This window comes from Dioscorea cayenensis, chromosome 18 (assembly GCF_009730915.1).
Source record: "Dioscorea cayenensis subsp. rotundata cultivar TDr96_F1 chromosome 18, TDr96_F1_v2_PseudoChromosome.rev07_lg8_w22 25.fasta, whole genome shotgun sequence".
Lineage (NCBI taxonomy): Eukaryota > Viridiplantae > Streptophyta > Magnoliopsida > Dioscoreales > Dioscoreaceae > Dioscorea > Dioscorea cayenensis.
The window spans coordinates 686527-714034 of NC_052488.1; the positions used below are offsets into that span (position 1 = coordinate 686527).

Below are 27508 nucleotides of genomic sequence, written 5' to 3' on the forward strand. Positions count from 1 at the left end.
TTACTTAAAACAAAACAAGAAACTAACATGAATATATGTATATATATATATATACAAAGAACATCACATGTACACAATAAATTAACAACTTGCCACATATATATATGTGCCTTCATGCAAATGGCCTTCATCTTTAATAATCACTTTAAAGAAAGAAATTACATTTAACAGAGAAGAAGAAGATATATAGACAAGCATTAAATTAACAACTTAATTTTAGACACAAGCATATATACCTTAATGCAAATGTCACAAATCCCAGAAATGTGCGCTCAGCCGAGAATTGAACTCTCACCACTCGATGAGAGCTCTATCGGCGACCCGTGTACCAATAGACCCCAAGGTCGTTGGCGGCAAGCAATTACATTTAAGAGAGAAGAAGAACAACAAGAACAAAAACAACAACAACAAGAAGATTAAAACACATCATGACTAGAAGGAATTGAAGAAGGCCACTATCTTGTCCAACAAAGCTAAAGCCTTATCACACTCAGGCTTATTAAGATGAAACACATGATCCTCTTCTTCACTCTCATGCAACTCCACCTCCCCATCCCAACCACTTTCCTTAACCTTCTCACAATACACTCTTCCTCTCTCTCTCAACACATCCTTCCCTGCCACCATCACCATCACCTTCCCACACTTCAACTCTGCCAACCTCCCTTCCATCAATGGATTATACAGTTCATGATCCACATATCCAATCTCTTCCACACAAGCCATCTTCCAAAGCCCTTCCATGAAGCTCCTTGTTTTAGGGTCCCTAGTCTCCTCCCCTATAACCTCACTGCCCCAAAAGTAAGGATGTATAAGGACCATCCCTAATACCTCATTTCTCTTCACACGTAGAGCCATTTGGTGAGATATATTAGCTCCAGCACTGTCACCTGCCATGAATACACTCTTCAAGTCTCCATGCTCTGCCAACCATGGCTCACCATCACCACCTCTCAAAACCCACTGCATGGCTTCCCAACTATCATCATAAGCAGTTGGCAGAAGGTGCTCCGGCGCTAGCCTATAGTTGATGGAGACAGCCATGATGTTAGCTTTGGAGACAAGAGAAGTGAGGAAGTTGTGGTAGCTTGGGTTGAAGGCTGAGCCAACGAAGAAGGCACCTCCATGGAAGTAAACAAGGATGGGGAGCTTGGTTGAAGGAGGAGTGGTGAAGAAGTTAGGGAAGAAGAGACGTGCAGTAATGGAAGTTTCAGGGTTTATAGTGATGTCTTTGGAGGAGACAGTGCTGCCATTAGTGGGATGAATGGAAGCAGGAGTGAACTCTGTGCCCATTAATCTTTCTACACGGCCACTCTTGTAGCGTTTGAATACTGGTGGGCAATCTATGATTACCTCGGTGTCTGGATCCATTGATGTTGGGGTTAGGGAATTGAAGATGAGAGATTGGGAAGGGAAGATATATAGAGTTCCTTTATTAGGGTTTCGTTGAGGACTGGATTGTGTGGTGGTTATTAACTTGATAGGGTTAGGGTTAGGGTTTGTCCATCTGATGACCAGTGCTTGAGATAGCATGTCTTTCTGACTTTCAGACAAGACCTTTTTGTTTATTTTCTTAGCTTTCTTTCTTTTAAGGATAGGTATAATACCCGGATAGTTCATGTATTATACTCAAAGTATCCATTTAATCTCTGTAATATTTTTTTGTCTGTATTATAAGATCTCTGTATTTTTTATTTCATGTCAAATGAGTCCCTTTAAAGCTGGTCCAACGTCTGTAAGGTTGATATGGCATTTTTCATGATAAAAAAATTTAAGGTATAATACCCAGTTTAGTCCCACAGCCGGAAAAATCAGACGAATGTTAAGGGAAGGGACTCATTTGACACGAAATGAAAAATACAGAGATCTTATATGTATAAAAAATATTAAAAGGACTAAAGAGATATTTTGGGTATAATACAAGGACTATCTAGGATATTATACCTAGCTACACTATATATCTATAAAAGGAACATGTTATAAAGAAGTCCTACAATATTTTTTAGGTCTAATGAATAATAATAATGTCATTAAAAAAAAGTCCTACACGGCTACACTATCTGTTAAGTCTAATAATAATGTCATACATAATATATAACAATAAATTTATATAATTTTTTATATAAATAATAACTATTAAATAATGATTTAATTTTTACATTCGAAAATAAATCATTAATTTTGAGGATGTCTAAAGTTTTGCCTGTATATTTAATTTAGTGTTTAGAGTTTATGTCTTTGTATTCAAAACCCAGAGAAAATTAATAGTTATATGTTTGTATGTATTCATTATTTATCATTAGAGTAGATTAGATTCAAGTATTTATAGTAGAAAATAAAAGTGACATAGAAATTTTAACATGTATTTATTTAATATGTGGAGAGTTTTTAATAATAAAATAGTAATTTTTGATATTATATAAGCTGGATTTAATTGAAAAGTATATATAGTGATATGTCATTGTTTGATGAAGTAAGAAAACAAAACATGGACGGATGATTCCAAAAACATTAAATGGTGTTTGGTTGATGTCATTGTTGATTTGTCTTTGAAGAAAAAAAGACAATTTAAAATTGAAAATTCATGTGGCTCAAAGTGGAGGGCAACAAAATATCAGCACAGTTTTTAAAAAGTCAAAATAAAAAATAAAAAAATTTAAAAAAAAAAAATTTATGTGGCACAATGGACCATGTGTGCCACATGTTTGAATGCCATATAAGTATCTCTTGTTAGTTAAATTTATTTATTTCTTCTTTTTTTAATAAAAATTGATACCTTAGTATTGCAAGTGAGGTATGTTACATATGAAATATTAATATTAACTTAAATGATTGATAGAATAAAATGAAATGAGAATAACATGTACATTGACTTTGTAACTGGATGACAAATAAATTTATTTTAATTACCAATTAACCACAATCTAATACTTCAATTGATTTAATAACATAAGACAAAAAGAAAAGATAAAAATAAACATTTTTTTTCTGCTTACAATTCTTTCAGAAAATTACTGGATGAGAATAAAATAAATAATGCACAACATAAGAGTTTTGCAAAATCTCACTTAAAGACAGTAAAATTCAGACAAAAATACGGCAAACCGAACAACCAAAATCAATCTGGACTTCTTCCAAACACTGTTTCAAATTCATCGAACAAAAATCTTTATCTATCATACAATAATTCAAAACAAATTAATATTTCTCGTCTCGACCTTTATATAATCGCCGAACACAGTAAAAACCTAAGTAAGAATTCAACATACAGTTCATGGGATGAAAAATGAGCTCCCTACTGTACATCATGATCATAAAAGGAATTGGATACAATTCGGCCCTGGGACCGCTACATCTCCGTGTTACTGTACTGCCAACCGCTGCAAATGATCCAAGAACACCTGAAAACTGACATCGTCGGTGAATATAATATCACCGCCTGGCGGGGGAGGATTATCGGAGTTGTATGTCACTGAAGGATTCAATTTTGCGAGAAGAAACCGCGCCTGCATTATTCATCATGATGGCAAAAGATACATTTGTAAGTTTTTACTCACATTTTTTCAAGAGATTTGAAAGAATCAATGCTACCAAAATATTTGGTCAGACAAAGAAAAATACATCTAAAGTCAATTTCGTCAAAATTTCAGATTAGAAAAGTTCTCAAGGATTAAAAGTAGCAAGCCCTAAACACTAAAAAGAGGTTAAGGGGAATGTCTAAAGAAAAGATTGCAATCATGGAAAGTTCTTACATGACAAAACTAGGGTAAATTTGTTGGCAGAGCACCAAACTATGGTATTTTTTTCATTTTGGGGTCTAAACTTCAATTTGAATCAAAATGATTACCCGAGTTCAACTTTATTTTATTTTACCAAGTGGTTACATAAGAGATTCCAGCCTTTATTTTATGATGTAGATACCAGAAATACTCTGTCATGACTTACATGACACACTATTCTCTCATATGACAATTCCATCTCATTTGCTGACAGAGAATTTTCAAAATCAAATAATAAAAAAAAGGCCAAATTCTTTATGGTGATCACTCAGTAAAATAAAATTAAAGTTGAGTGACCATTTTAATTCAAATTGAAGTTTGGACCCTAAGATAAAAATGAGTCATAGTTTGGTGCCCTGAAAAAAAATTTACCCGACAAAACTGCTTGGCAACTTTAGAAAAAAATGAGCTTTTAAGGAAACTAAAGGGGGAAAAAATTGTGAACTAAAACAAGCTTTTAGACAACAGCTCAAAACCGAGTTTTTCCAAACCTAACGGCAAACAAGCCTGGAACTTATAGGAACAATATAATTCTTTAATAGAACAGTGCAATGGACCAACAAGCCAATGGTAAATGTGGGGTGAATGGCTTCAATGCCATGTTGTCCCATTGGGCAAGGTCTAGGCAAGAATTACTCCTGAAATGCATGAATCCCTATGCTAAAACTTTATCTTTATGAAAATTTCATTTGAACATTAAAAATTCTAAGATTGATGCAAGGAAGCAGTAGTAACCTGTGAACCATATTGGTCGCAAACAACTAAACGGGGAACAGGAAATCGTTCCTTCATTATTGCATCTGCATCATCCCGAGGGGCTTGCAGCAAGTGAGCAAATGCCTGAAATATATCCACAGCTCAATTAAGAAATGCTCAAATCTCATAACAAACATTTACGTACAGGCAAAATTTTAGAGCAAGATTGCTGGAATACTTCCTCAACCAAGTGCAGTGATCTGACCTTCACCATAAAAACATAAATTACAAAAATCATTACCATGGAAAAGAGAGGTAGAATGATCTGAAGGTGAAGTGATGAAGTCAATGTTAAGGATGTGTGGATCTTTGGTCAGGCCTTCGAGAATTTAATGGATGCAAAATGTTTGTAATAATTTTGGTCTGAGTTGTCATGCCCTCCCAATAAACACAGTCGATCAAAAAGAAGTTTTGATATTTTTTTATTTTAATGAATAGATGTCAGGAAGATTAAATGAAGTAAAATCCTCAAACAGCTTCCAGTCATTGATGTCATAGTAAAAATTAGCATTAGCATGAATGATATTAAGACATTACTTCTAAGGTCAAGGATGTTAGAATGATAAATGACTAATGGCACGGCTACACAGTGCCCTTCATCTTGGAAGTTCAAACAAAGTCCAAGATTGAATATGAAGAAATATAAACAACCTGCTTTAAAATATGCATGAAGATCATCTTGCATATGACACAGATGCCTGAAATCAAGGATGAGATATACTACCAATTCTCTGGTTATCCAAATAATATAAATGAAATAAAACTCAGCAAAGAAAGCATAATTATTATGTGTCAGAATGGCCAGAAGGATCACCTCATGTCCAGACTGATTCTGATAGCCAGCATTCCGCCACTGAGCAATGCTTGCTCCATGAAACAATACAACAGTAAAATAGGAATCTAAGAGTAGGATCCTATCAGCTGCAATTGCAGTAACATCAAGAAGAGCTGGTTCAGGGCCCGACTGAAAGGAGTAGGATATTAGTGATGGTTGTATCATAACAACGGAGTTGGCAACATTCTCTCTGTTTAGGATCATTCGAAAATATGCAGTTTCATCTGGACTGTTATTAAACACCTGGAAAAATGGAAGTAACTTCAGGAAAGTACTAAAAAATGAAGTCATCATTATAGTGCATCAATAACAATTGAAATGACAAATGAACTATTAACGACTTGAAAAATCAAACCTGGACGAATTGGGACCGTCTCAAATTAAACATAAACTGAGGGAAAATAGAAAATCGTGGAGATAAGCTAAAAGATGATGAGTTGTCTTTCTGATAATCTCCAAATCTTGAACATAAACGAATCAATGATCTATCAAGCCATCTGATAGGGTCAAAATCAGCCTGCACAAAACACATGCTTAAAGGTCATATACCAAAAAATGAAATTAGAAGCACCAAGCAACATAGAGTTTGTCACATTCCACAAAAGACTAGAAAATTAAAATGTGCATTTAAGTTAACCAATGGGAATAAAGATGTTGAGGGAACTAGCTTATGTTGGAAAGCGAATCCTTCTCTTTACCACTTACAGAGCTAGTATTGTAGCCTAGTGAAGATCCTAAAACGCCTACATAGTAGGCCTCATGGTCTCAGTAAAAATAGACATCTAAGCAGGGGCCAGTAGCTTACATTATTTATTCATGAGACTTTAAGAACAATTTTGGCATTAGCTTTTGAAGATTTCTTAACGATGCACTAAACTCACCCACATCAAAGAACTCTTTAAATATGAAAATTCCGCAAGATAAATGCTTGCCATCTTAAGCATTCTAATGTCTAAAATCAACTAGCATAATTTCTTAATCACAAGATTCTTCTTGAACTTGACCAAAAAGAAAGATTCCAAAACCAACATAACTCAGGAACACATTTAGGTAGCATTTAATTACGTGTAGTTGAAAATGCAGTGGATTTCAAATTATAATGTATTTATAATTACTGTATTTAAAAATACACTCGCTAAAAATACAGCGAGTGTTAAATCTGGTGTTTGGTTTGATGTAGTTGGAATGTTGGATTATAAAATTTTGTGTTTGGCTGGAGGAATTTCTAAATCAGGATTTGATATATTGTCACCTAAGGTAAGATTACCTTATATTCAATGATCATTAGTCTTTATTAATTATAAAATAAATTTATATGTATATATATTATTAAATTTTAATTGCATTAGTTCAATTTATATAAATATTTCAATAATCAATACAACAATTTTTAAAAATATCAAACCATAGAGAAATGAGCATCTTTCATTAAATATATTTTATTTGCCTAATATTTATGTTAAATATGTTATGTTTATCCCTCTAATTTATTTTAGCCTTAAAAATTATTTATAAGCATATATTGTGTAGTTTTATGATAAATTATATAATTTTTTAATTTAAAATTAAAATAATTGTTTGGGTACTCTTTGTAGAGGATTTAAATTTTAAAAAAAAAATACTTTTAAATATATTTAAGTTCTTAGCAAGATCAAAATATTTGGTACTATATTTAATAAGTGGTAAGAACGAGAATCAAATAACCCACATCTAGAGGCATACTTTACATATTAAAATCCTGCAATTTGAACTACGCCCAAATTTGACGTAGTTCAAAATCCATCAAAACCATAAATCATTGTTGTTCAAAAAATCCTTTGATTTTTTCAAATCCACCTAAACAAACAAAGGATTTTCAATGATTTTGTAATTCCAATTACATGAAATTCCAAATCCAGTGAAACAAACACCACTTTACATGCCATGGCTTTCATCCTAATTAGACGAGGCATTAAACAATTTGTTTAGGTAGATCTATGACCCTTTAAAAGAGATATTTTCACCACAAATATTGAGCATTAAGTTATTAGTGTCACAGAGAAGTGCAAGCCAATTAACAATTGATAAAGGCATAATCAAAGCAATTAACAATCCGAAGAAGTGCATATGGGATTAAGAAACATCTAACAATAAATCCAGGTGGCCGAGAAGTGCAAGCCAATTAATAATTGATAAAGGCATGGTCAAAGCAATAAACAATCTGAAGAAGTGCATATGGAATTAAGAAACATCTAACAATATTTCTGGGTGGCCATGAGACGATGACAGATGAACCTGTTTGTGTTTCATCTTTACAATGTCTTACTAAGCCAGCTTTATAACAATGCAGTTTATTTAACCTCATTATGGTAACCGCTAACAAATTATTGACCAAATGACAGTTGTAAGTCTGTCACCCATATTTAGTGAAAAGGGGGCAATCATAAATTTACATGAGATGTAATTAACATAATTAAATAAAAGCAAAGTACCTCTGATTCCATTTTTAAAGAAACTAAACGTGCCATGACCGCAGCAGCAGCTTCTTGATCAAAGCCAGATACTAAATCCTACAAATAAAATAGACATGATTTTGACATGTAAAATGACCTAAATATCACTTAAACATCTCAGTTTTAAACAAAATTTGGAAAAAGCTAGTAATAACAATAGAGATGGAGCAAGAGACTCTTTCCACTCAGTCATCATCAGACTATGAATTCATTAGCACCAAAATACACTAGGAATCATGTAGAGCATCAGCATTCATTAATTACTGTAAGAATATCAAGCAATCTTGATGAACAAATAACTACAAGTACCTGCAGGCAGCCAGGACCAGCTACCCATTTTCTTGATAGTGTGGTAGCACGCAACCTCATTTGGCCCTCATGATGCTGATAACTGCAATATAGCACTTACACTAGTAAGCTACCATCATAGCTTACATAATATCATTAAGTAATACGATAATACGAAAATGATTGAAGAATATTACAAATTCAGTCTCATACTAAGTCAAAAATTGGAGGTAAAACTGATTGTTTGTAGGTTGTCCAATTGCGTCAGGACCATCTTTTCTAGCTATCTCAAACACTAAACATAAAGATGTTTCTTTATCAAGACCACACATCTTCCAGGCACTAGTGTTCCCTTGCCCAACAATTGTATCAGAGCAAAGAGGACCTTTCTGTGTGCAAACATTAATAACCAAATGTAAAAAAATATAAGTATATAAAAATATAAGAGAGCAGGTATGTTGGCATTCCTACCTTTTCAAGAGAAGCACATGGACCAATGATGCCTTGAACTTTGATATCCTTTGAACAGTTAACCTCAAAAACACCACTAAAATCAAGAGAGATGATTTAGTAAATACGTACTGGAAAGAGTATCAAAATCATATGGGTAAAAAATGAAGCATTCCTGACATCAAGTAAACAACAAGATAAGCAGATTTTCTAATGAATTATGAAGTGATGATATTACATAGAAAATTAAGATAAATGTTAACATACACAGCATAAAGGCATGAAGTAAATGAAATTATCCAGCAACAGAATGCTTGGTCAGAGAAAGCACAATATACGCAGGTAAGATATAACATATTAGTGTATAGCCTTCAGAAAAGTATAAAAGCAAATATTTTTTACTCTAGCTAACCAATCTAATAAAAAATTCGACATACCCTAGTTCCAGGAATGCATTAGGCCAAGTAAGCATGTTGTGGCAAGGTGTGAAGGCTAGGATGGAGGACTGCAACACTAAAAAAAAGCTCTCCTAATATATTAATTCACTGAATATATGTTGACACTCCCCCATCAAACTCATGGTGGATGGAAGATAACAAATCTTCAAAACTAATTGTAGAAACAGACTACTAAGATAAGACTCGGGTCCCATACTATGTTAATAATGACCAGGAAATCCTAATGACAAAAGAAAACTCACAGAACAGTAAATTGAAATCCATAGAAACAAATTAACAAATTTTTCCTATTTAGGATGATGAGAAAAACCTTTTGTAATCCATCTTAACCCCTATTAGGAGAGCTAGAGAAAGCCTATAAAATCCATCCTTTTACAATGTTTTGAAATGCGGTTTAATCTTCAACATAAAAAATTAAGAGGCTTGACCAATGTAATTATTATTATATATTTTGTCGGTCCTACTATATATTAATTATAAAAAAGAATATTTTAAATGTAATTATGATATATTATTAATATATTATAATCTTACATGATCTTAAAAATATTTAATGGCAATTTTTGCTATAATAGTATTAATAAAATTTCATTCATTACAAGGGATTTTATTGTAATAAAATTTAAGATGAGGTGTTAAATAGAAGAAACCATAAGTGCTTTTTTTCATTTCAAACTGAGATTCTATATTTTTACTCCTGTCGACACAAAAATCTAAGAATGCTTTTTATGAAAGTGGATTTCATATTCTATTTTCTTGATTAAAATCAGCCCATCTGGTTTGCCAAACCATAGATTAAATTTTGTCTCAAAACATATAAAACACAATTCAAAAGGCATGAAACCTGAATGCAGACACCCAGAATGCGAACTTGTATGGGCAGAAGAAAAGAGATCTTACTTGAATGATAGACCAAGATCATAATCATTTGACTGGAATATGCGCCTAAAAGAATCTTTGAAAACAGAATGGCCAAAACTTTCTGCAAGAACAACAATTCCACCAGTCTTCTCAACAGCAACTTTCAGCTCGGCCACTCCAACCTTTAAAAGTATAATTTCAAGCAAAAAAAAATTTGTTAACATTTCATATGAGACAAAGAAACCATCAGAATACATTGTTGTAGGCGTTCTACATCTAGCAATCAAGGTCTAAAAAAAGCTCTAGCACCATGTGTCTGAAAGATCACAAACAAAACATGGAGAAAATTCAATTGTAGTATGATACAACTGCAGGTTTGTAGCCAAAAATTAATTCCATATATTATGCTATATTGCAGACATGATTTATGCTGAAAATGCCAGAAGAATAAGCAGAGCACAAAACAGATTCAAATTACGTTAATATGGGCATATACATAACTAGGCAGAAGGGTATCAATTAACAGAATCAGGAGTTTTGGAACGAAAAAGATCCATAAATGATTGCCCAAATACAAACTAATAAATGCAAATTTAAGTACCTGATCAAGAGCACAAGCGAACAAATCAAGAACATGCCCTTGATGAACAAGTTGTTTTGAGAGCCCTTCATAGAACTTAACAGCTTTATTATAAAATGGAGCAGAGCCTTTATCCAGGTCTTTATGCGAACGAATTGGTTCAGATAAAATTTTTGACACAATCTGGCAGCAGTCAAATTAAACCAATTATTAAGTACCTTAAATAGCAACCATGGTTTGAAACAAACTTGCACATTGCAGGCATCCATAGCTTATGCAAGGATCAGAAAGCCACTTTTTGCAACAAATGCAGAATATTTGAACTTACCCAAGCAGATTACTGAAACACTATTTTTTTTTCTTCTTTATCTAAGCACAGACAGATGTCTGCAACATTAATTCATTTAAAAAAAAAAAAAAGATAAAACAATAATCAACCATCAAAATATATTTTCCTTTGCAAACATAGTCTAAAATGAGGCTACAATTTATAATTAAAAACAAAGAACACTAATTAAGGAGCTAAGCAGAACATATTGGATCATTCCCTCAGCATGAGTGTTATTGCAGAAATGTCAAATTTGGAACTAATCATACTTCATACTTAACGACAACTCCAAAGGTGCATCCCTGATTTTATTGTATTGTTTACACATATTATACACTTTCTTCATAGAGATGCTCAATTGCCTCTTCCAAGACATATTCTAGTTGTTTAAACATATGAAAAGTCATTGAATTGCAAAAATCAAACCTCAGATTTCTGATAATGGGATTCTTAAAATTTGGCTATTGAAAGAAGCATCAAGGAACACTGAGTGGAGCCCAACTAACAGTGACACAGAAAAAGTTAAGACTGAGAGAGAGAGAGAGAGAGAGTAGACTTTTTGAATCTATAAAATCCACATAATTTAAAAAGGGGAAAACATAAAAATTAAATAAAATTTTAAAAAAAATCAACTTTCGAATGCAAAACTTACAGAACCAGGTCCCTCTGTTGATGGCCCACCAACAAAGGCCATAATCCTTGCACCAGAACCAGGAACACAAACACCTAGTAAACAAGCAGCCACACTCAAGGCAGTGCTGGTGCATCTTGATGCACGCTCATCTGCTGGGACAGGCCAAGCATCTTTTTGAAGCTCCTCCAAGACCTAACCAAAGAGTGCAACATGGTACAAACAATAGTAACTATCAACGAGTCTTGAACCAGTGTAGCAGAAAACAGAAACGTACATGTTTAATAAAAAAAAAATTGAATAGCACCATATAAAATGCAAAAGGAGAAAAAGCAGCACCCATCATGGAAAAGGAACAAAATTTCATTCGAAGAATAAAGGAAGAAATTAAATCATCCAGGGTATCAAGTTATGATCCAAATCTTAGTTGCAACTAGGGATAGTGGAGGGTTTTGAGGAATTGGTAGAGAAAATCAATTGCTTTGATATCTTCAATTTGTTCAGGAATGATTTCATCTCGAACACTTTACTTTCATGGAAAGACAGAAAGTTCTTCAAACTTCTATTGCTTAAAAGAAGTACTTCAAATGCAAACTAAGTAAAGCCTAAAGTATATAATTGCCTACATTCAATAGAAAAAATCTTCTTGATCGCAGTAGAATTTAAGAATAAATCAAAACTTAACTGAATTCAGTATGAATTCACACTCTGAGGCAGGCAAGAGGAACCTAGCGATGCTCTCTGCTGAGAGCCCATCTCTAGGACCAGCAATCACCCCCACATTTGGCATTGGCTTCCGTACAAAGAAATTCATCTGCTCAAGAAGCTGCTCTTTTGTCACCTCCTTTGATCCCTTGAACACATAGGACTTAGGGATCTGACCAAATCCCAATTCATGAACCTGCAGAAATACAAAATCAAAAACATCAACTTATATTGAGAACCAACACATCCACAAACAAATAGCCATCGCAAGATTAGATATCAAGAACCTGCACGTAAGTTCCAAAGGTAATGAGCCCAACAAGGGACTTCTCAGGCAGCAGCTCAACCGCCTGGGAAAGGGCTGATTTTAAATATCCAATTTCCTCCTCAATCATACATGTGTCAACAACAAACAGAAAGACCGGGGGCGTTGTAGGGGCCGCTTCAGGAGCAGATTCATACTCAACAGTGGTGAACTGTGGAAAAAGCTCGGCAGGGAGGTTATCCTCAGAAATTGAGTAGTAATGCTGGGGAAAGTGGTTTCTCTGGAAACAGAAGGGGCAGATCCAATTTCTATTGGCATAGTCAACCACAGAGAAGGGGTTAAGAATGGAGCGGCACATTCGGCAACGCAATGGAGCATATGGGAGGACAGAGCCAGTGGGAATGGGCTTAAGTGGAGTGTATAAGGCTGCAACAGGGATGACGCAGCTTGTGGCTTCCTGCTTCGTCCCCGGGAAGACATTCCATGCCATCCTAACACCATCTTGGACCTCAAGATCAAGGAATTCAGACATCTTGAATAACAGAATTCAATCTTCCTTCCCTCTTTTTCTATCCTAAATTTTCTTCTTTCCTGTTTCTATGATGGCAGAGGCAACAGACTTATATGTGATAAACAACAACAAATCTGCAAGGAAAGAAAGATAACAAAAATAAATAAATAAATGATTTTCAACCAAACAAAAAGATTCAATTTTTTTTTTTTTCATTTTTTTTCCATCACCTCAATTGCAATTGATTCTCACTTAAATCAGAGATCAACCAAAAACAGATAAATTCAAACAAGAAACTAAGCCACCAATCCTCTCGTTAACTGGATCAAAGGATCAAATTTTCCACAAATCAGTAAACAATAGAACAATCAACACTAATCTTCCAAAACCTTTCAATTCATCAACAGAAACCCTAGTTATCATCTTGTCCAACAAATCCAGAAAAAATCTTGAAAAAAAAACTCAAAATTCCGCAAGAAAAAACACTGATATGCATAGAAATCAAAAGAAAAACAGATTGGGAGAAAGAAATCAAGATCAAACCTTGAGATCTCCGATGAGAAGAGGCTGAAGTTTCGCTAAACTTTGAGCCTTAGATGGGTGTCCTCGCTCCAAAGACCAACTGAATAAAAACGGTAATTTTAATTTTTGGGTAATATAATTTTTTTCTAATATGATTTGTCGAGCCATATAAAAATATACATTTATCAACAATTAAAATGTAGGGACATCTTAGGAACAAATTATATTAGAGAAAAGACTAAATAGGACATTTTACCGAATAAAAATATTTTCTCATGTTAGAAACGTCTTTCTCATAATATTCTCTAAATATATAGATTTTATACTTAATAAATTATAAATTTACTTAAATATCCCTAGACACTATATAATTCCATTTACCTGTTATAAGTTATTGTCGTGGTTTTAGTTGCTTACTCAAGGGTTAATTGTTAGATCATATTATAGTCTTGATATGTTTGCAAAAATATTCTAAATTTGAGATGATGTACTTTTGAAGTTGATTAAATTACAAGTAGCACGGAATGGAACAACATGTTAATGTCAAACTATAGGCCAGTTTCAACTTGACATTCTTTTTAATTAATTACCTTTGTATGCTAAGTTAATAATAAATTATAATTGTGTTGTAACTTGTAAGTAGAATTATTGTGCCTAACTAAGTTATGGTCACTTTTGCCATTATGTTTTGAGCTCTATTGTTTGTGTGGTTGTGGTTAATTAGGTGTAAAAAGTTGTTCCTTTCAATTGGGCTACAGAGATAAAAGTTATAAGTTTCTTTGTGTTATCTTAGCTAGAGTACCTTGGAGCTAATAGAATTTCATTTCTTAAATATAGGACATATCGAAGAGGCTTGACATTAATTATATAGGATTGGAGTTTCTAAACATTAGTTCATGTAAGTAAATCCACATATAAATTCATGCAAAAATAAAATTATTATATGTATATGTATATATATATATTACCTTTTGAATTTATTTATTAATTTTATTAATGTTACTTATTTATTTATTCGATTAGTTATTTTATTTAATTAATTAGTTATTATTAACTTAATATAAATAAATGACATCTATTATTCTTATTGCGATCGAACATAATTTTGAGGCAATATTTTTATTATTCAGCTATGTTTGGTTTGCATTTTTGTTAAATCACCTTAATCCTAAAAATTGTATATTTGATAAACTCTTGCATATGTTATCTGAATTTAAATTACTAAATCCTATATAATCCCAATTCTTTTTAGTGTTTTATTTGGGTAATTTTTTTGGTTGGGTATTAACCTTTGGTTATATTTCAATTTGAGCACCAACATTCCAAACGTATAAAAATAAAGACTAACATTTAGGCTTCATTTGGTTCAGTGGGGGAGGGGGGAGGGGAGGTGTGAGGGGGAGTAAGGAGGGGAGGAGTATGGAGGGTTTGAAAAAATTTTATGTTTGGTTCAATGGAGGGGTGTGGAGGGGTAATCTATTTTTTTTGTTTGGTTAGAAGAGGAAGTGAGGAGAAGTGAGAACTGATGTGTATTTTACTAATTTGCCTTTTTATATAAAATTGATCATAATATTTTTTTATACATATCTAAAAGATTATTTTGTACAAATTTTGTTAATATTAAAATTAAGATTACTATTAGTAATAATATTATTTGTATAACTCAATTTTTTATATTTGTTTATCATTCTTATATTATTATTATTATTATTATTATTATTATTATTATTATTGTTATTATGAAATTAGATTTAAAAAGGATATTATCGTAATTTCTCAAATTGACAAAGGATACTTTGGTCTTTTCATAAAGATTTAAATATCAAAATTTGTTTTAATAATCCCACCCCTCCAAAAGACCCCGATTTGGAGGGGTGGGATATGAGGGGTTTGGAGGGGTGAAACTCCTCCTCCTCTTCCTCACTCCCCCAACTAAACAACTTTCACCTCTCCTAACTCCCCTTCACCCCTCTAAAAACCTCCAACCACACAAGGGGTTAGTTTTGTTACACCTGTAAGATTATTGGGATTTTCAGGTGAGAATTTAGCAACCTAGGCACTAGACTCCATGTCATCTTCAATCGTGAAGGCTACCACATTAGTAATTTTTCCACATGTGCACTTCTGCTCCATGTCAGCTACCACATCAGCCTCTTCATCCTCTGTTCTCATCATCTTCTTTCCATTTTCTTCCCATCTTGCTAATGTGGCAGCCTTCATGAGTGAAGATGACGCGGAGCCCGATGTCCATATTACTGAATTCTCATCGGAAAACCCCAACAACCTCACTGATGTAACCAAATTAAATATTAGTGCTCACTTTGACATATTTTGAATGTTGATGCTCAAATTGAAATATGAACAAAGGTTAATGCTCAACCAAGAAAATTACCTTTTTTATTTAGTAGGCTCTCAAGTTCATAAGTCTATTCTTATTTTTTTTAGATCAAGAATATAGCAGACCGATGGATAGCTTAACAGTGGTTAATTATTGAATAAAAACAAAGCTAGTCAATTTATTATATTCTATATCTTTTGTAGCCCGTGACATTTGTTATTTGTTACTCTTTTCATATTTCAAACTATGCAGGTTTTATGCATTTGAAGTTTATGGGATTTATTAGATTGTATAAACTGTTCTAAGATATATTCTTTGTCCTAACATGTTTACTAGGTTTTCCCAGTTTCAAAACAGGACAGAGACCAAGTGCGTAGTGGGTGGAAACAAAAGTATTATATATGTATCCTCAGTTATGGTCTTTGTCATGTATTCTTCATTTCTTGTGTTCTTTTTAATTGCATGTTTTAAAAAAAGTGGATAAACCACATGCATTAAAAAAGATAGCCAACAAACAAAACTCCAGAGAGGAGCGCCAACAGTCTACCCACCAGGAGTGGGAGAAGAGAAGAACAACAAAAACAAAAACAAGGGAGAAAAACACAGACCACTAGGAGGACAGACCCCTCCTAGGAAAACAGGAACATCAAAGAGCTATCCCTCGCACTGAGGAGGAACCGGATCGGACTGAGCCCCCTGCTCCAAGTCACGAGAGGAGAGGAAATCAAGGCTTCTCCTGAGTTTGCTGCTTGGCTCCTCCAGTTTAGCTTTCTTCGAATCAGGAGCTGCATTCATCCACATAAGCACCATATGAATAATCTTAAAAATAACCGAAGTAGTAGATGAACAAGCACAATCAAAGATGCGTGCATTTCTCTCCAACCAAATATTCCAAGTTATAGCTCGAAGGATCAAATCCCAAGAGGGAATCAAGGATTTAGTAACCTGGGAACGCCAATTCCCCCACAGATCCATCAGAGAAAAAGGGGTGCGATGGCCGCCCAGTAACTGGCAAAAAAAACCCCAGATTTGAGAGGCAACAGAACATTGGGAGAAAAGGTGATCTGCCGACTCAATCGCGGAGTGACACATCACACAAGTGATATCCCGGAGGATATTACATCTCCTAATCGCAAGGTTTTGTAGGGTAAGAATTTTGTTGTCCCAAACCAACCAATTAAAAAGATTAATTTTCCTGGGGCAGCAACCCTTGAGAATGGAGGGAGTCCATCTACAACGGAGCCCTCCATCATTCAAGAAATGATAGAAGGATCTGACGGAGAACACCCCGTTAGAAGAGAGCCCCCAACTTCGATCATCTTTAATTGCGCAATTCTGAAGGCAAAGAGAAGTAATCTGACTACCCTCCCGAGAGAAGTTCCCGAAAGGGAGGGTCAACCCCCCATTAAACAAATCCCTGACCGTGCCCTCCTTGTCCCTGGAGGACAGGAACAAATGGGGCCAGATGTCAGCAGGGGCACGACCCTCCACCCAGTTATCAAGCCAGAATAGAGTGGTAGATCCCCCTTTAACCAGAGAGCAAATGTTTTTCCAGAAAGCAGGTAAGATTTTGAGGATACCATTCCAGAAGACCGATCTTCTACAATACTGTTTATGGAAAAGATTCCAGGTTGGCCTGCTACCAAAATAATTTTCTCTAAAAATCTCGGCCCCACACCATCTAGCCCCCAGAATGATCTTCCACCACCACTTACCGAGAAGGGCATTATTAAACACTTCCAAATTGAGAATATTCCAACCCCCTTGCTCTCTAGATCGACACAATGTTGCCCAGTTAACTAAGAGAATCTTAGGATGATGCAAGTCTGGGCCAGACCAGAGGAAGTCTCTCCTAATTCTATCAATGCTCCTAATCACCCAACAAGGCAGCTTGAATAAGGACATCCAATAGGTGGGAATGACAATAAGGACAGAATTCAACAGCGTTAATCTTCCCCCCAAAGATAGAAATTTGGACTTCCAAATTTCCAGTCTGGATCTAACCTTATTGATCAAGATATCCCAGTCCTGCTTCCGCGGCTTTCCCCCAGAGATAGGTATCCCAAGATAGGTCAAAGGGAGAACGCCAACAGAACAGTGGAGCGTCCTAGCAAGGAAAGCCTGAGGTTCAAGATTCTTTTGTGAGGTATAAAGACATGTCTTTTCAGAATTGATCGCTAGACCAGAAAGCCCCTCAAACACATAAAGGATCAATTTGATAATCCTAAGATCTTCCGCCCCTCCAGTAGACATGACCAAGAGATCATCAGCGTACTGTAGGTGACACATTTTGACCCCAGAACCCCCAAGTGGGATCCCATGCAGAATCCCCGTGTTAAGGGCATGATTAAACATTGAGCTCAAAACATCCACCACAAGCACAAATAACAAAGGGGAGAGAGGATCCCCCTGTCTTAGCCCTCTACGAAAGCGGACATAACCACATTGAGCGTTGTTGACGAGGAATTTAGCCTTAGAAGAGGCCAAGATAGTTCGAACCCAACCAATCCATCTTTCACCAAACCCTCTTGCCCTTAACAGCTCCAGGAGGAAGCCCCAATCAACAGAGTCAAAGGCCTTAGAAAAAGTCAACCTTAAGAATAAGGCCCAAGAGATGATGCTTCGCATGTAGAAGATTAGTTCTCGAGCGAGTAGCAATATTGTCAGTGATGCATCTTCCTTTTATGAACGCTGACTGAGTTGGATCAATTAAATCATCAATCTTAGTGCTAAGCCTGTTAGCAAGGATTTTGGTGATGATTTTTCACTGACAGCTTAATCAAGCTAATTGGGCGATAATGTGAGGGGTCTTGAGGACCTTGCCTTTTTGCAATCAGGCAATATTTGACCAATTAATCCTTTCAAGGTTGGCACGCCCTCGAAAGAAAAATCTTCACGAGTAAAAAAATGTCCGCCTTTAACAATGTCCCAGAATTTCTGAAAAAACAACATAGGAAAACCATCCGGGCCTGGTGCCTTATCAGCCCTCATCCCAAATACCGCCACTTTAATTTCCTCCAGAGTGAAGGGAGCATCCAGGTTAGACAAATTATGCATACCCTTGCTCCCCAAAAGTGTTGTCCAGTTAATCCGATGTCTATAAGTCTGCTCCGTGCCATAAAGGTTTTGATAAAAAGAAGTGAATGTTCTTCCAATACCCTCAAAGTCTTCCACCCGAACATTATCCCGCAAAACCCACGGAATAAAGTTTCGATTTCTTCTCCCATTTGCGACTAAATGAAAGAATTTAGTATTTTCATCCCCCTCTTTGAACCAAGTCATCCTAGCCCTTTGCTTCCAATAGGTTTCCTCCTGCTTAAGGATCGCCCCTAACTCTGTCCTCAGGTGGACCTCAGCATTTATCTCAACAGGAGTGAGAGAACGAGTCTCTCTGATGCGATCCAATACATCCATCTCATGTAAAATCCCAAGTTTTTTCAACTTGATGGATCCGAACTCAAATTTTGCCCAGGTCTTAAGATTCTCCCGTAAACTAGTGATCTTTTTAGCTAAGATGAAGGCCCCACACCCACAGGGGTTGGGAGAGCTCCACCACTCCCGGATGAGCATATCGAAATTATCAGTTAGACACCATGCTTGCTCAAAACGAAAAGACCTAGGACTAGGCAAATGAAAACCTACTTCCAGTCTAATCGGAACATGATCAGATCCCAGCCTGGGCAGGTAGTTTTGTAAGACCTTGGGGAATAACGTGACCCAATGAGAGTTAATCAAAAATCGATCAAGTTTAACCCAAATCGGGTTAGACTGTCCATTGGTCCAAGTAAACCGATTCCCATTGGACGGGGGTTCCATCAATTGTAGGTCACATAAAAAAGCTTGAGCTAATCTAATGTCCTCACGATTAGTGACCCCACTCGACTTATCAAAAGAAGCAAAGATCGAGTTAAAATCCCCACAAATGACCCAAGGTAACCCCCCACCCGGTTGACAGGAACGAATTTCATTCCAAAAACTTTGTTTCAGGTTCCTAGCATTAGGCCCATAGACAGAAGTGCACACCCAAGTAATATTGTTTGCCTTATTAATAAATTCGATAGAAAGGCAAAAAGAGCCAACATGAAGCACTTTTCCGTCAAAAAGCAAATTGTTCCATCCCACAATAATTCCCACCGCAGAGCCAATGGCGGGTAGGAAAGCAAAGTGGTCAAGACGAGATCCCCCGATGGATCTCCAAATGGACATGTCTACACTGCTCAACTTTGACTCTTGTAAGCAACAAATGTCCGCATGATGAAGTGTCAGAAAATCTTTAACTAGGAAACGCTTAGAAGGTAATCCTAGTCCACGTACATTCCAATTAATAATATTCATAAAAAAACTAATTTTTCCCTGGGGAGGACCTCAACAGTATGGTCCTCTCCCCATCACCTAAGGTGACCGAACGAGTTGATTCAAGCATACGGATATGTGCAAAACATTTTTCTTGATGATGCAGAGAATCAAAAGAAATACCACATGCATTGCAATAATTAAGCAATTGAATATCATTCCATTCAGATATAAGAAGGGGGTTGGGAGCAGTACCTTCTGAAGGCGAGGTAGAGTTCCCTTTCTTCTTCACTGAACGAGATGGTTGTGAAATAAAACCCGCTTCCTCATTCCATCTGGATGAGGGCTTTTTCCTGCGCTCACTCTTTCTTGTGCCCTGATTAGGGTCCTCGGTCTGACCATTGAGCAGCAATCTACGAACTTTCTCCTCAAAGTCTGTCTCAGAGTCATCAGAATGTCTACTATCGGAGCTATAGATCTCCTGTTCAGATTCTTTGTCCCCATGGATTTCCGTGCCTTGTAGGTTATCATCATGATGATCACCCCCCCCCGTGGCTCATTATGCTCGAGTGGGTCGGACCCAGAATTAATAACTGAGGCAACAATGACATCAGTTGAGAACATAGTTGGAACAAGGGTCCAAAAACCGTGAAGAAAAGCCCACTTAAAATTTGGTGGAGGATTAAAAGCATCCGGTGGTTTTGAGGGATCACAATAGGAGCTTTCCTTCCCATCAATAATTTTGCTCCCTTCTTCATTTAAACAATCCTTGTTAATCGGCCCAGCAAGCTCAGGCCCACTAGCCCTATCTAAGCAATTCAGTTCAATCTCCCCCATACTAATTAAATCCTCACTCGGGCCAGGGCTCACAGGAGAGGGCCCAAAAACAGGAATGGGCTTCTCACTATGTTGCCCACCCAACTTAAGAGAAGCAACTGCCTTGAGATCAGCACTCCTCCCTTCATCAGAGCTCGCCACCTGCACGCTAGTAACCCCCCGAGAGTCACCATCATGCGACCTTCTTCAGAGCTCGCCAATTGCATGTTTTCAGTCAAACATCCAATGAGTTCTGACAAAAAAATTAGTTTCCAAACAATTAGAGCATTTTAATTGTTATATTATTTTAGAGTTTAATGTGCATATCACCTTATCAACCAATTAAAATCCTATCTATTAAACTGCATCCCATAATAATTATACCATAATATAGGATCATTTCATTTTTTTTTAACTATTTACATTATATATTTCAATAACACATATTTATTTAATAAAATATTAAATATTTAATAAAAATAATTAAATAATATATTAGAAAATATAATTTTAAAACAATAAAATTATATGAATAATAATAAATTTTAAATTTTTTATTGAATTTATGGATGACAAAAAAAATATTTAATTAAAATGTGGGTTCTATTACATTTGAATTTAAAAAAAAAATTATTTTAATTGAAATAGTTTATCTATCTTTAAAAATAATTTAATAGATTGATCAAACTCTAGAATATAAAATATATTGATTAAAGATGCCCCCTCAATGGCCACCAACCTTCTCTTATATGAGAGTTTCGTTGAGCTCTCAATGAGGCGTTAACTCCCTCCTCCTTTATATTAAACCAAGAACATGTTTTAAATTTTTAAGGAAAATATTATTTAAAAAGCTCGCATGCAATTGGCAGCATACACTATATTTTTTTTTTGTTTTTAATTCTCTTCATGATCACATTTATATGTATATTAAAAATAGAGTACAACAATTCCAAACATGAATAGAAGAAGCAAACCAAAAGAAAAGCAAGCATTATTATTATTATTATTTTTAATTAAAGGCATAACATGATGAACAAAACAAAACAAAACAAAACAAAACTCACTCACAATTAAAAAAGTCAACCAAATGGCTCATCATCTCCAAAGCATTATCACAAGCAGGATTAAAGAGATGGAAAACATGGTCTTCTCCATCAGACTCCAAAAGCTCAACCTCTCCTTTCCATCCACTAGATTTCAACTTCTCATAATAAAGCTTACCCCTACCCTTCACTATGTCCTTACCAGCCACACAAACCATCACTTTCTCACAACCCAACCCTTCAAGTGAAGGGGCACCCTCCACAAAAGGGTTAACCCTAAAATCATCATTCCCACTAGTCCCAGGACAAACCAAAGGCCAAACCAAATCAACACTCTCTGCATCAATACTTGAAACAGTGTTCCCAATCTCCCACTCCAACTTCTCAACTCCCCAAAAATAAGGGTGCTCCAAAACCATCCCTTTGATCACCTTCATCCCTTCAGTGTACCCAATCTTCATCACCATGTTATGAGCTATGTTCCCTCCTGCACTATCTCCACTCACAAACACACGTCCAAAGTCTGCATGGTTTTGCAACCATGCATCATTATTAGTCTCTGAGACCACCCATTGAAGTGCCTGCCATGAATCTTCATATCCAGTTGGAAGAGGATGCTCTGGTGCTAATCTATACTCTACTGAGACTATGATAATGTTGGCTTTGGATGAGAGTGAGTTGAGATAGTTGTGGTACAGTGAAGAGAAAGCACTTTCTATGCAGAAGCCACCACCATGATAATAAACAAGAACTGGGAACTTCTTTTCCGGCTGGTTTTTTACTTGTTTTGGTAGATAAAGACGAGCTGAAACACCGGTATTTGGATCAATAGTTATATCTTTTGAAGAAACTTGGTTGATATCATCATAAGTAGCCTGAACGAAGTCACAGACTGTGAGCCTCTCCATGTGACCATCTTTGTAGATGCGGAGAAGGTTGAGAATTTCTCTTTCAACTTCTTTGCTTGCATCCGCCATTGTTGCTGAGCCTTGGATGAGGATGAGGTTTGAAAGGCTTTGGTGGCGTGTTGATATTAAATTTGAAGATTGGATTGAAATTAATTATTTTATGTTTGTTTGTTTGATAATTGATTGTCAATTGGATGATGTGGAACACTATTTGTTTGTTTGTTTGTTTTTGGTTAAAAAATCATTATTTTGATTTTTATAATATAATTGGAAGGAAAGATAATATATTGGTCCATTAAACAAATGAAAGGATATGAGAGAATCCGGAAAGTTGATGGTGACTTACCATCTATTATTGGGTTGTGTTTCTTGATGAAATCTGAACTTTGCTATCATTCTTTATTAAAAATAAGTAAATATCAGTACAAAACTATAGAGTTCCAAATTGTAAAGATATACATAAGGATTTTTATAAAATTATTATTTTAGATTTTTTAATTAATCTGTGTGGATACATGGCCCTTGCATATCAAATTTAGGTTCTGGCCACAGATAATTTTTTAAGAAAATTTTAGGACCATGTTGTGTATAATTTTCTCAAGTCTCTTTTTTTTATTTTAAAAATAAAAAATTATAATTTTATAAAAGATAAAAAAAAAAAGCAAATACAAACACGCTACAACAATGAATTAAAACAATAAAAACCAAAACATATACTGTAAAAAAACAAATTTAATAAAAATCAGAGTGGATGATTATTTATGAAAATAAAAATACTGATGACCACATCTTGAAAACAATAAGCAAGTGGATCATTCATCTGAGGTGACAGCTAATATTAATTAGGGTTTGTCTGTATTGACCTATATATATATATATATTATGTGTAGTAATTTTTTTTTTTTATTTGTAAAGGGAAAAAGAATGGCATTATAATATATACATATATATCATGAAAAAGAAAAAAAGAGATTCCACATGAATCACAAGCAAATTAAACACTACCTAGCACAAAAAGACACATATGCAAATAGTTAAAGATGGAAGAGTGGGAACTTATAAGAAAAAGAACATGGATTTGCATGGAGTACCAACCTTTTTCAAGGGGAAAAGCTATATAAGTGGGGAATAAGATACTTAATTGTTTATCATAGAAATAAATATGTAATAGAATTTTGTGAGTAAATAACAAAAATAAACTAAAATGAACAAAATAACTCGATATAAATCCAATCATAGACTCCTTTAAAAGCATAAGCATTTTCCTTTTGTAGAAAAGACTATATATTCTAGACACTGACAAGGCCCCACAATAATTCATAGGCGCGCAACATGTACAATACCTTAAAAGCAGCTAGCTTAATGATAAAACACACTTAATTACAGGATCATTTAACAACAAATTCATTCTGATAAAATTAATTGACATAATACATAAACATTTTATTTCCATATGTTCATGCATACATGCATGCATATGCAGTATTAATAATTAAAGAAATCAACCAAAAGCTTCATCATCTCCAAAGCTTTATCACAAGCAGGATTAAAGAGATGAAAAACATGATCTTCTCCATGAGACTCCAAAAGCTCAACCATTCCTTTCCATCCACTAACTTTCAACTTCTCATAATAAAGTCTACCCCTTCCCCTCAATACATCCTTACCACCCACACAAACCATCACCTTCTCACAACCCAACCCTACAAGCGAAGGGGCACACCCAACAAAAGGGTTAATCCTAACATCATCCTTCCCACTAGTCCCAGGACATGCAATTAGCCATATCTTATCTGCTAAATCAAAACTGAGACTTGTGGACTCATCTTCACCTTTATCAATCTCACACTCCAACCTCTCAACTCCCCAAAAATAAGGATGCACCAACACCATCCCTTTGACCAGCTTCATCCCTTCACTGGACCCGTTAATCTTCATCACCATGTGATGAGCTATGTTCCCTCCTGCACTATCTCCACCCACAAACACACGTCCAAAGTCTGCATGGTTTTGCAACCATGCATCATTATTAGTCTCTAAGACCACCCATTGAAGTGCCTGCCATGAATCTTCATATCCGGTTGGAAGAGGATGTTCTGGTGCTAATCTATACTCCACTGAGACTATGATAATGCTGGCTTTGGATGAGAGTGAGTTCAGATAGTTGTGATACTGTGGAGAGAAAGCACTTCCTGAACAGAAGCCACCACCATGATAATAAACAAGAATTGGGAACTTCTTTTCCTGCTGGTTTTCTACTTGTTTTGGTAGATAAAGACGAGCCGAAACACCGGTTTTTCGATCAATAATTATATCTTTGAAAGAAACTTCATTGATAAGATCATAAACCACCTGAACAAAGTCTGGAGCTGTGAACACCTCCATGTTTCCATCTTTGTATTCTTGGAGATGACTGGGGCCTTCCTGATCAACTTCACTGTTGGTTGTCATTGATATATGAATTTGGGTGAGGAGAAGAGAGAGTATGAAGGTGATGAGGATGAGAATTAGCGTTAGAAATGAGAAGATTGTTTATAGAGAAATTAAGGTTGGTGAAAGTAAGGAATATTCAAATTAAATTGGACATGTTTGTCTTTATTGACATTTTCCAAGATTGAAATTACATGTTAATAGTTCAGTAAAATAATAAAATATAGTAAAAAGTTACAACCAAGTCCAACCAATCACCACCTTTGCTTGTGTGTGGTAATATATATATGGTAAGAAGTTTATTGCATTCTTCTCTTTTTTTTTTTTTCTTGAAGTCTCTGCAATTATTATTTTTTAAATAAACTAATGCAATTACGTTGTTATCAAACAAAAAAAAGGTACCAAAATCTATTAATCTAGTAACAACTTGTGCAAAAGGGATATTCTTGAATACCTGAAGGATATATTTTATGAAAATGACTTGAATATTGTAAAAAATAAAAATTAAAAAAAAAAACCTTAATTTTTACAAATAAAATTATACTAAAAAAAAAAAAAAATCTTATCTCTAACTGCGCAATTTGGACAGCATTTGAGCTGAAAAAACAATTAATATCCTAGTTGTTGACATGCACATTGATGATCACATGGCACAGAATTAGTGGGTTAGTGGGTCAATGGGTTAATTGCTAGCAGATCATCAAATTAATTAACCCTAAAACTAAATAAAAGCAGAAACCATGGGCAAATATTTCAAAAGTTTTCTCACAATCCTTTCACAAGTCCAATCCGGAAAGAAATTGGTTATTTCCCTATCTAGCTTTTATTTTTTGTTTTTATTACTTAAATGACTTTACAATATTTTTAAGTGGAAATTGCCAAAAACACCCTGTAAGTTTGCAATATTGCCAAAAACACCCCGTTAGTTTTGCACTCCCCAAAAACCCCTTACTTTTGAATACAATGATTTTTTAAACCCCCCAAACATCTAACATTGATTGATAGAGTTAATTTGGAATTTTTTGGACGAAATTGTCCCTTGCGTGGGAAGTTGTGGCAAGTGTGACAGGGTTTGACTATAATGCCCTTGGGTGTAATGAGTTTCTATTTAAAAATGAAGCTTCTATTTAAAATATGAGGTATGAGGTTCTGTTTAAAAAATGAGTTTTCTGTTTAAAAAATGAGTTTTCTATTTAAAAAAATGAGTTTTTTGTTTAAAAAAATGAGTTTTCTGTTTAAGAAATGAGGTTTCTGTTTAAAAAAATGAGGTCTCTGTTTAACAAATGAGTTTTCTGTTTAAGAAATGAGGTTTTTGTTTAAAAAAATGAGGTTTCTGTTTAAGAAATGAGTTTTTTGTGGTGTATTTATCACCCCTAAAATCTCTTTATTGCGGTTGAAATTTGGGCCGATGAGACAAAAGCATCGTGCTCACAATCACGATCACGTTGCATGAAAAAAATGGGATTTCGAACCCTAGAATTTTGATCTCCACCTCGATCTAGATCTCGATATTGCCAGAGAAAAAGGTGCAACCTTTCGATGCCTTCGCTCGACGACGAGGGAGCATCGCGGGCTTCCCAGGGTCGACGACGAAGAAGATGAAAGAGATGAGGGTCGACGACGAGGGAAGACGATGAAGGCGAAGGCGGCGAGATCGAGACCCTCATCGGCGTCGCTTCCTCCCTCCGTTCGCATCGCGACTTAGGCACCATGGATCGAAACCCCGGAATGATCCCTAACCCTAACCCTATTGCTATCCATGTTGCGGTCTCCGCGATCGAGAATGGTTCGATTCGAGTTCGACCTCGTCTTATCCGAGCGTCGCCATCGAAGACCTCACCACTCCGACCTCCGAGGAGCGTCGCCAACCCGGATCGCCAACGCCGACAAAGATTTCTCCTTTAAGACCCCACACGAGCGAGGCCACGCCGAGATCGCTCGCCCGGATCCGGAGCCATGGCACTCAGCGTTCGCGCGAGATCGGCGACGATGAGATACTCAATGTCCCCTACTCGATGAGGGTTTCGTTTAAAAAAATGAGGTCTCGTTTAAAAAAAATAAGCTCTCTGTTTAAGAAATGAGTTATCCGTTGATATGCTTGTTTGTCTTTGTTTAACTATCGATGTTTCGCTTTAATATATTGCGTTTACGTTTAAAAAAATTGCTTAAATATCGTTGTTTCTATTTAAATATGTACGAGTGCAACCTTTCGATGCCTT

At 35.4% G+C, this 27508-nt stretch overlaps 5 protein-coding genes across 5 annotated transcripts; all 5 read right to left on the minus strand.

The window, feature by feature from the left end:
* Positions 1-101: 101 nt before the first annotated feature.
* Positions 102-1584, minus strand: LOC120281599 (probable carboxylesterase 12). The gene has a single exon (XM_039288278.1). It carries the CDS (start codon positions 1531-1533, stop codon positions 433-435), a length of 1101 nt encoding a protein of 366 aa, XP_039144212.1. The 5' UTR covers positions 1534-1584; the 3' UTR covers positions 102-432.
* Positions 1585-3099: 1515 nt separating this feature from the next.
* LOC120282108 (protein transport protein SEC23) lies at positions 3100-13590 on the minus strand. Its single transcript, XM_039288855.1, has 14 exons — positions 13483-13590; positions 12451-13073; positions 12144-12359; positions 11480-11653; positions 10521-10682; positions 9959-10101; positions 8622-8697; positions 8364-8539; positions 8172-8253; positions 7842-7919; positions 5726-5887; positions 5350-5613; positions 4515-4619; positions 3100-3506 (listed from the first exon to the last, which is right to left on the minus strand). Exons 2-14 carry the CDS (start codon positions 12958-12960, stop codon positions 3363-3365), a joined length of 2292 nt encoding a protein of 763 aa, XP_039144789.1. The 5' UTR covers positions 12961-13073; positions 13483-13590; the 3' UTR covers positions 3100-3362.
* Positions 13591-15513: 1923 nt separating this feature from the next.
* On the minus strand, positions 15514-20005 carry LOC120282161. Its single transcript, XM_039288915.1, has 5 exons — positions 18623-20005; positions 16921-18376; positions 16745-16807; positions 16465-16584; positions 15514-15749 (listed from the first exon to the last, which is right to left on the minus strand). The coding sequence occupies exons 1-5, from the start codon at positions 20003-20005 to the stop codon at positions 15514-15516; spliced, it is 3258 nt and encodes a 1085-aa protein (XP_039144849.1).
* Positions 20006-21927: 1922 nt separating this feature from the next.
* On the minus strand, positions 21928-23040 carry LOC120282371 (probable carboxylesterase 2). Its single transcript, XM_039289178.1, has one exon. The coding sequence runs from the start codon at positions 22926-22928 to the stop codon at positions 21969-21971; it is 960 nt and encodes a 319-aa protein (XP_039145112.1). The 5' UTR covers positions 22929-23040; the 3' UTR covers positions 21928-21968.
* A 1239-nt stretch (positions 23041-24279) lies between these two features.
* On the minus strand, positions 24280-25345 carry LOC120282567 (probable carboxylesterase 2). Its single transcript, XM_039289408.1, has one exon. The coding sequence runs from the start codon at positions 25308-25310 to the stop codon at positions 24345-24347; it is 966 nt and encodes a 321-aa protein (XP_039145342.1). The 5' UTR covers positions 25311-25345; the 3' UTR covers positions 24280-24344.
* Between the last annotated feature and the right edge of the window lie 2163 nt (positions 25346-27508).

What these genes read in the sequence shown, in the direction of transcription:
- LOC120282567 (XM_039289408.1), bottom strand. Translation starts at nt 25,310, where the DNA reads ATGACAACCAACAGTGAAGTTGATCAGGAAGGCCCCAGTCATCTCCAA.
- LOC120282371 (XM_039289178.1), bottom strand. Translation starts at nt 22,928, where the DNA reads ATGGCGGATGCAAGCAAAGAAGTTGAAAGAGAAATTCTCAACCTTCTC.
- LOC120282108 (XM_039288855.1), bottom strand. Translation starts at nt 12,960, where the DNA reads ATGTCTGAATTCCTTGATCTTGAGGTCCAAGATGGTGTTAGGATGGCA. An exon ending in TCGCTTGTGCTCTTGATCAG is followed by an intron (nt 10,102 to 10,520) that starts GTACTTAAATTT and finishes ATACTTTTAAAG; the next exon opens with GTTGGAGTGGCCGAGCTGAA. An exon ending in CTTTAAAAATGGAATCAGAG is followed by an intron (nt 5,888 to 7,841) that starts GTACTTTGCTTT and finishes TGTTTTGTGCAG; the next exon opens with GCTGATTTTGACCCTATCAG.
- LOC120281599 (XM_039288278.1), bottom strand. Translation starts at nt 1,533, where the DNA reads ATGCTATCTCAAGCACTGGTCATCAGATGGACAAACCCTAACCCTAAC.
- LOC120282161 (XM_039288915.1), bottom strand. Translation starts at nt 20,005, where the DNA reads ATGTCCATTTGGAGATCCATCGGGGGATCTCGTCTTGACCACTTTGCT. An exon ending in GGGGGAATTGGCGTTCCCAG is followed by an intron (nt 16,585 to 16,744) that starts GTTACTAAATCC and finishes GGATGAATGCAG; the next exon opens with CTCCTGATTCGAAGAAAGCT. An exon ending in CGATCCGGTTCCTCCTCAGT is followed by an intron (nt 15,750 to 16,464) that starts GCGAGGGATAGC and finishes TGGTTACATCAG; the next exon opens with TGAGGTTGTTGGGGTTTTCC.